This window comes from Lutra lutra, chromosome 8 (genome assembly GCF_902655055.1).
Source record: "Lutra lutra chromosome 8, mLutLut1.2, whole genome shotgun sequence".
NCBI classification, from domain to species: Eukaryota; Metazoa; Chordata; class Mammalia; order Carnivora; family Mustelidae; genus Lutra; species Lutra lutra.
Genome location: NC_062285.1, coordinates 133,199,715 through 133,208,629, shown reverse-complemented (window position 1 = coordinate 133,208,629; position 8,915 = coordinate 133,199,715). Strand labels below are relative to the sequence as shown.

The 8,915-nt window shown below is 53.0% G+C and overlaps 1 protein-coding gene across 1 annotated transcript in view; it reads left to right on the top strand.

Moving 5' to 3' along the window:
- Positions 1–1,459: 1,459 nt before the first annotated feature.
- LOC125106650 (apolipoprotein L3-like) overlaps positions 1,460–8,915 on the top strand; it is a 16,389-nt gene continuing 8,933 nt past the window's right edge. The window contains exon 1 of the mRNA XM_047741026.1: positions 1,460–1,518. Within this exon, the coding sequence (XP_047596982.1) occupies positions 1,488–1,518 (31 nt within the window). The 5' untranslated portion in view covers positions 1,460–1,487. The remainder of the gene's footprint in view (positions 1,519–8,915) is intronic.

Genomic DNA, 8,915 nt, shown 5'->3' with positions numbered 1-8,915 from the left:
CGGTCTGTTTTTTAAAACAATAGGATGATGGACACCCTCATGTACTGTGAGTGTGCATGTGATTGGTATAACATTTTTTTGTAACAGTGTGGCTCTAGGTAAGAAAAACTTCTACGTGTTGATAGCTTCTGACCCAGTCATCATGCTTCTAGAAGTGTCTTAAGGAAACAATCTCAAATACAGGCAGTGTTTCATACAAGGAGATTGTTCTTTGCATTTACATTTAGATGAAGAATCAGAAAGAGTCTAAGGTTCCCAATTGGGGGAGGACTAGAGAGAGGACTGCACATTATCAAGAAGGCTAGACAAGGGCTGTAGGGATTGTGCCAGGACTCAGCAGGAGTCCAAACCCTGTGGGATGAAGAATCTTGCAGAAGCAAGGAGGACACAGGCTTTGGAAAGCTGTGGCACCAGGAAATTGAGCGAGACAAAGACTGGTTAGCGATGCAAGCCAACTCTGTGGAAGGAGAGGAGTCATTTACAAATAAATACTTACACAGCTGACCCTTGAACAAAACAAATTTGAATGACACAGATCGACTTATGTGCAGATTTTTTCATTAAATATATGTGCAGTACAGTAAATGTACTTTCTCTTCCTTATGATTTTAGCATTTTAATTTTCTCAAGCTTTCTCTGTTGCAAGAACACGTTTCCTAATACATACAACATACAAATGGCGTGTTAATCAGTTATTTATGTTATTGGTAAGGCTTTTGGTCCGGAGTAGGCTATTAATAGTTAAGTTCTGAAAGTCAGAAATTACGCATGCATTCTTTCCTTCACGAGGATGCGGGTCAGCACCCCTAACCCCTGTATTGTTCAAAAGTCACTGTACATAAATAAATCTTTTTGTAGATTAAAGGGAGTAGAGCACAGGATTTGGATGAGAGACAATCGGGTTCCTGTCCTGACTCTAGCACTACTGTGAGAACTTGGACTAACCTAAGTTCAGGTGATGGTTTCCTGCACTTACTAGTGGGAGCCCCAGGAGCCCCACATCCTGGAGTGGGTACTCAGTGAGGGGCCACCTCAGGAGCCTGCCTGTCATCAATACTTGATCAGTATTAGCTCTTACCCATTAGTAAACACAAACGCTCCCGACCTCAAGGAATTTCCAGAACACATGTTCCCATCTTTTCTTCTGTGTTTGGTTTCATTGCTTCTGTAACTTCTCAGATGGCAGTCTCCTCGTCCTTCTTGTGGACGTCTTCTTCTTGTGCCCCAACAGGCGACAGGACGCTGACTCGGCTTGGGAGTGAGCTGGAGTGAGGTGAGTAACTTTCCTTCAATAGCAGCTGGCAGAAGCCAGTACACACACACACGGGGTAAAGTCCATCTTGGCATTTGTCGCCATCCCAGAGGGAAGTCCCAAGACCTGGCCCCTCACTGCAGCCTGCTGCCTCCGCTGGCTCACATTTGACCCCACGATTTGTTCTCTCTTCTGCAACACGGACGCAAGCAGTAGGGAAAGCTACGGCGACACCATGACCTCGGGAGCCCGTGGGCTCAGCCCAGGTAGTCGCCTTCCACTTCTCTGGATGATCCCTGGAATTGCGGGGATGCCTCCAGCCTAGCTCACCTACAGAGGAATCGGTCCCTTGAAGAGCTTCCTTGAGCCCCCAAGAGAGGTCAAGGGGAGTCCCCAGCCCAGGAGTCTGTAGGGACACCTCCCTCTTGTCTTCCGAGGGTCATGGCTGAGGTGCTTACTTCCTCCCTTCCCCTGCTCCCCGTCAAATCCATCAATGACCCAGAAGTGAGGCCAGGACAGTCCAGAGGGAGGAAGGGGACAGCAGAGGGGAAAGGAGGGGAAAAAAGGGATCCTGAGGCATGGTGGGGGGAGGGGGTAGACTAGCAGCCTTGGAGCGTGCTCCTGCCCTCTTGCCCTGTCCAAGCCTCCAGCATGGCTCGGGATGACTGTGGGGCTTTACAAGAGAGGCCATTTCCTCCAGCTCTCACCCTGCTGCCAGCCTGAGTGCTCTGTGAGGGTCAGTGGGCCACAACCTGGACCCCGGTCTGGTCTTTGCCACCTCCCAGCTGTGTGATCTGGAGTGCCTTACCTTACCTAACCTGTAAAATGAGAATATTTCCTTGTGTGGTTATGAGGATCAAATAGAATGTGTTTATGTGTTTGGGCCAGGGCCTGCTACACAGTGTGTCCTCCCTAAGTATTGTTGCTGTCCCCTGTCCCTGGAACCTGTTAGTTCCAGGTAAAACCTCCCCTCCCCTAGCATCCCCCGGGCTCCCAGGGCACTTGTCCTGTGTCCCATCTGTAAGCCCCTGCCTATCAGATACGAAAGCGGGGCAGGAACGGATTCTATTGATCTCAAAACCCCTGCCCAGGCCGACTCTCACCTATTTCCCTGCCCCCCCCACCCCATCCCAACAAGAAGTCCATAAAAGCACAGTTTAGCGCTGTGGTTTCCCTCCAGCTAAGCCCAGGTTTCTTCTCTCCCTTAGTGAAGCAGGAATAAGAGAAAACTAAAAACTTTCATTTTTTTGTTCCATCTAGAGAGTGAATGATTTCTCGAGGAGGTCATTGAGACTTTCCAGAACTCAGTGAGCAGAAAGATGCTGCACGTCCTGCTGACTGACCATGAAGCCTGGAGAGATTCGTGGCTGTGGCCACTTTGTCCAGGTAACCCCCTGGCCCCAGATGCCCCAAGATGGTCACCCAGGTCTCTGCGGGACAGAGTCCTGGGTTGGGGTTGAGCATGTTCCTTCTCGACAGTCCATGAGGAACATGTCTTCCATGACATTTGCCGGCAGTGAAAGGCCTCAGATTGAGGAGAGGCGAAACCTGCAGAGGGCAGGTTATGAGACCTTGGGCTTTAACCTAAAGCTGACCCTTCTCTGCCTTGATGTGTTCATCTGTTCAATTTTATCATGAGGAAGTGAAGACAATGTGTGTAACGTCCCTAGCATAATGATGACACATAGTTGGTACCCATTAATGTTAAGTCTTTAGAGGTTTGCCGAGAAGTGACGGGGGTCAAGGTTCCTCTTCCTGGAGATGAGGGCCAAGCATGACTTCCTCTGGGACCAGTCACAAGAAGGCCGATGCCTCAGTCTGTGGCCCTGGGATTCAGACTAGAGCCTTCCCTCCACACCTGAGCAGTTCCATGACTATGCAGCAGGATCCTGCGAGCCCATGATGTGGAGAGGCTGGAGTGGAATTGGACTGAGCTGGTTGGATCCTGACTCTCTCTCTGCCTAGCCCTGGAGCTCTCTGGGTCTGTGTGTCTGGGAGTGTCAGATTGGGCATTTGTTCCATGGGAACAGTAATTCAATCTGAGAAGAACGTGGCCAGGGCCTTCGTGTGAATTGCGAGGTGAAAGTTGAAGAACCAAGGGCAGTCATCCTGTCCAAGGTGCCAGGAGGCTTAGACCAGGGCCAGAGATGACAATCAGGATGGACAAGGGGGCCTCTAGGTTGGAGGACTAGGTAGTCTTGGGCAGCGGGTCTGGGACTGAGGGAAGCCTTAGAGCGCACACTTGAGGAGACCAGGGACCTAGCAGAGGTCCTGTGATTGGGACAGGGGACATTTCTTCCCTCCCTCCTTTGATCTCCTCACCACCAGACATACGGGGCCATAGGGGGTGTTTCTTCCATACCTGGCCTGGGATCTGGGGGTCTTGACTACCATTTGGAAGCGCCTTTCTTCTACACAGAGCAGCTCCAGACCAATAGGAGGCAGTGTGACTTTGTGACAACTTCCAGCTCCACAGGGGGAAGCTGCCAATTGTGTACCTTTGAGGGATTCTGAACCTCAGAGGTCCCTACCAAAGAGGAAAGTACTTCCTCTGCTAGCTGCCAGAATGCAGGTCATTTCCGGCTGTGTGATTCATAGAGAAGGTTCGCGAAGTCTCCTGCATCTTTAAGAGAGGTTGTAATCTTGCACATGGCCTTGGTGTACCAGCTAAGGTATGAGTTATGCTGGTGACACCTGTGAGGTCGGGGGTGCTGGTGGTGGCTCGGGAGTTGGTGACATGAGCTGGAGAGTCTGAGGTGAATCAGGGTTGTGGGTGTCCTGGCTCTCAGTCAGTTGGGGCAGTGACTGGGCCCCATCTGAGGACAGCAGGCTTGGGAGGAAGAGCTGGTGTCAAGCAAAATGGTCACTAAGGTCCTTTCTCGCTCTGAAGATTTCTTTTTTCTTTTTAATTCCAAGTACCCAGAGTTAACCAAAGTGCAAACTGAGGGCACAATCCCTAAGGTCGCCCCTACTTTCGGCACCAGCTGCAAATTCGGGGGTCCCCAAGCGCCTCTGAGATTGGATGATTCCCTGGAAGCATTCACAGAGCTTGTCTAGAGCTGTCCCTCAGTTATGCTGTGTGGCAGGGGAGGATACAGCTTCCTGTCAGCCAGGAGAGAGACACTTGGGGCAGAGTCTGGGAGGGTTTCCAGTGCAAAGCTTCCATCGTCCTCAGGAGGACTTATTGTCCTGTATCCAGTGTGTGACAGTGCACGGGGAGCTTTTCCCACCAGGATGCTCACACTGTGCAAGTAAGCAATTACTGTGACACTTATTAAAATGGTCAAGAAGACTTAATTCAAGCCATAGGTGTCAAGAGTGATGTCATAGGGGAGAGAGATTGGGCTCATCTTGGAACAGAGTGAAGACCGGTAGGGATTTATAGTCAAGGAGCAGGGCAGGGGCAGGGGATGGGAAATCACTAAGAGGAGACATCATGGTGGGAGGATTCCTGCTAATCTGACCCAACAGGGTTCTCATTCAGACTGGGCACGACAGGCTGTCAAAGACAGGGCACAGAAGACCAAGGTCAAGGCACAGTCAGGAGGAGGCTCATGAGAGCCCAGGTAACATGTTTTCCAGGAGAGAGTATTTTTCAGCCTGAACCTCAAGACAGAGTTTTACTGGGGCTCAATTCCATCTGCCTGCATGGCTGACCTGTCGCCTTCTGCTCTCCTGGGAGGCCAGTTTCTAGATCCTCCATGGTCACAACTGACAGCTCATGACCCAAGGACTCCATCATCTTGTCAGGGTGTCCCGAGGCCAACGGCCCAGGCAAGGGAAGACAGTCGTATCGTTCTAGGACCCTTAACATCCTAGGTGGGTCCTAGAGCTCACTTCCCAGTGCCCAGGGCGAGAGCAGACCTCTGTGGGGAAGTTCATCCCTCAGTACACACGATGTTTCTCCGAAGGAAGGTTTTCCCACTCCAACCGCACTGCCCTTTCTTCATCTGCAGAGTTCCTAGTCTACAGACACTGTGGTACTGACTGTGGGGCCCTGTCCTTGACTGCGAGGCCGTCTTCCTCCAATAGCCACTATTTAAGAGCCTCTGAGGATGACATGGACTTATTTACTCCCCGACTGGTGTGTGTTATGGAGCATGAGCAGTGTGCGGAACGTGTGCAACATTGCAGGAAGGATTCTTTGCATTTGTAAAACTCTTTTCCATTTGGTTTACAGTAAAAGTTCTGTAGTGTATGGAGGTTAGAGCAAATGAAGCCCATTTTCTGGATAAGCTTCTCCTAATCCCTTGACCTTCCCTGTTACAGAGAGGAGGCAGAAGCCCTACGTGAAGGTCTGAACGAGCTGCAAAAGAGCCGTGGATATGGAGGCCGGCAAGCAGCTGGCTAGGGAGAGGTTTCTGCATCAGTTTCCCCAGTTGAATGTAGAGCTTGAGGAGCGCCTAAGAAAGCTCCAAGAGCTTGCAGATGAGGTGGACAGGGTACCCAGTGGCTGCACCATCGCCAACGTAGTAGCCAGCTCCACTGGTGTTGTGTCTGGCCTCCTGAGCATCCTTGGTTTGGGTCTGGCTCCTGTGACAGCAGGGGCCAATCTGGCACTCTTGGCAACTGGAATGGGGCTGGGAGCAGCAGCCACTGTGACCCAGGTCTCTACTAGCCTCGTGAAAGATTCAAGCGAGTCGCCCGCAGAAACCCAAGCCAACCTGACGTCAACTGATTTTGACAAAGGGCAGGTTGTTGAAATGGTTCTGCGTGACCGCATACCCCAGATTTGTTCCTTAACAGATAAACGCTTTAGAGCCCTACAAAACATTGCAAAGAATATTCGTGCCATCAAGCTAGTCAAAGTCAAACCTTGCCTTGTAGTCAATGTTAGGCGCCTCATGACAGCTCCGAGTGTCTCAGTTTGAGGTGGCCGGCAGGTGCAGAAAGCTTTTGGAGGCACTGCTCTGGCAATGACCAAAGGAGCCTGGATCATGGGTGCGGCCACTGCAGGTCTCTCCCTTGCAATGGGTATGGTCAACCTCGTGAAAGACTCAGAACACTTGAGAAAAGAAGCAAAGACAGAGTCAGCTGAAGACATGAGGCAGCAGGCCCGGGAGCTGGAGAGCAAGTTGGAGAAGCTCAGCGAGATCTATGAAATTCTGAAGGAGGGCCCGACTCCGTGATCCCTGAGCAGGGCGGGGAGCAGGGACATGTGTGGGACAATGACATGGAGGTGCCTTATTCGAAGGGGGAAAAGTGCCAAATAAAGCTTCTGTGTTGGGGGGTTGAGGAGTTTGGCATTTCTGAAGCTGAGCCAGTGAGGGAGGGGTTAATGCAGGGTGGGCAGGGGGAGTCAAAGAGGGGAAGGAACAAGGAACCTGGAATAAGGAAGGAGGGGACAGACAGGGGACGGGACTAAAGGGGACGCAGGGGACGTAGATCAAGAGCGTTGTAGAGGAACTAGCAATGGGGAGGCCAGGAATAATAAAGTTAGAATTGTTGGACTATATGAGAAGACGACATATTTGATTCTGTCATCTTTTTTTTTTTTTTTTAAGATTTTATTTATTTGACAGAGAGATGGAGAGAGAGCACAAGTAAGCAGAGCAGCAGGCAGAGGGAGACAGAGAAGCAGGCTGCTGAGCAGGGAGCCCGATGCGGGTCTCGATCGCAGGACCCTGTAATGACACCTGAGCTGAAGGCAGATGCCAAACCAACTGAGCCACCCTGGTACCCCTGATTTTGTCATCTTCATACTTAGTTCTGAGCCTTCCTGAAGTAGGATTTGACCAGGGATCTGAGCAAAGACCAATAAGGCTGTCCATGGGGTGACGCTGGCAGCTGGGTCACAAGTGACCCCAATCCGTGGCTCCCCTTCCACGTCCCATGAGTGACCAGGTGCCGTCAGCATGGACGCAGTGCCCTCAGGTGTGGGTCTCTGGCAGCCACTCTGATGGCTTCAGAAGTCCTCCATGTCCCATGTCCAGTTTGCAGCCCCTACTCGGGCCACCCCTGCCCTGGTCCCTAGACAGAGGGAGACCCGGCAGGTGGGGTCCCTGCTCTGAAACACGAGTCCTAAGGTCCAGCAGAGCTGAGCCCAAGCACGTGTCCCCACGGGATGGAGAGACGAGGTGGGGGTGCTGATCGTGAGGCCCCGTCTACTGACTGTCCCAGCCACCGTCTGATGGTGCTGTCGTGTCAGCCGGACACATCCCTCCACTGTGTGAGGGGGACTCTCCAGCTGAGCCAGGGTCACCGTCCCCAAGGGCTGACATGGCTTATTGACCAGAGATGTTGCCCAAGACCCCGACTCTGGAACTGCGGTCATCCTGGGTGACTTTCCTTGTGATCCTTGGAGGTCAAGAGGAGCCTGATTTTATAGCCGCTAGATCATTTGGGTCCCCAGGTGGGGCGGACTCGGCACTGGTCCCTGCAGGTCAGAGACACCGAATCCTCACCTGAGGGACCTGTAGCCCCTGCCTGGCTGCCGCCCCGCGGGGCTGTGATCCCGGAGCCCGGCAAGGCCACCCACTTCGAGGACATGACACATAGGCATGAGACCCTTGGGCCGCAGCTCCCAGGGAAGTCGTGTTGTGCTCTGCATCTCACGGTGGTTCCATCAGGGCAGCAGGCGAACCGCCAGCTCAGGAAAGGGAGAACAATCAGGAGGAAGGGAGTTCACTCGACAATGAGCAACAAGGGACCGAGGAAGGCGACGTGGACAAAACAGAACTTCAACCACGTGTTCGAGGTCTGAGTGTCAGTGTGGCCTTCACTTCCGGCTCCAGTCCTGAGTGGCTGGACCCAAGCCACCACCTGTCCCCTCACCAGACTTTCCCCATCTGCCAGTTCAGGCTGAGCTCCCAAGCCACACATGGGGTGATCATCACAAACCTTGGGGTGTGATTCTTGGGTCATCATTCTGTCACTCTGTCCCTCCCACAATGCTGCGGAGGAGACATGATGCCCGGGGACACTTGTCCAGATGGGAGGGTCAGGTTGGCTTCCCTGTGTGCAGGTGCAAAGCCCTGCTGTCCAGTCTCTGCACACCTCACAAGCCACGCGGCCCTCCCCCTCCCCTTCTGTGTCCATGCAGGGGTCGGTATCTCCCAGAGCTGCGTGGAACCAGACAGGACTGCGTGGACGGGGCCCTCCCAGCGCCTGGTGCACCCCCAGCTCTGTCCACTGTTGAAAACAGCAGCGGTTCCTCAGCTGTCTTCCACAATCGTCTGCAGCCTTGCAAGGGGCACTTGGCCACCAAGGGTGGGCGTCCTGGGGCTGTCCTGGCATCAGGGACAAGTCTAGAGAGACCTGAGTAAATCCCATGTGGTTGGGGGGAGACACAGACACTGTTACCTAAGAAGGGGATTTCGGACCCTCCCCCAGGTGCCGTGGGATCGGAGTAGGGCACAAGGACTCTGCCAGGGAGGCTGCTGGAGGGTTTCTCAAAGGAGATAATGCTCGAGTTGGGTTCTGAAGTTCGAGCCTGATTTTTCCAGGTGGTGAAGCAGGTGCTCCTGGCAGAATTATCTGCATCAGCAAATGCCTGGAAGCCCCGGTGGCATTTAGTGGCTGCCACATGGCAAGTACGCAGTGAGCACCTGGTATGTTGGGCACAGGGAGGTGAATAAGGCAGGCATGCTGGTGGGGGGGTCGGTGGGAGGGACGGAGAGGAGGGGCTGGGAACAGGCCCTGGGAGGTGTTAGTGGGTGGGGGA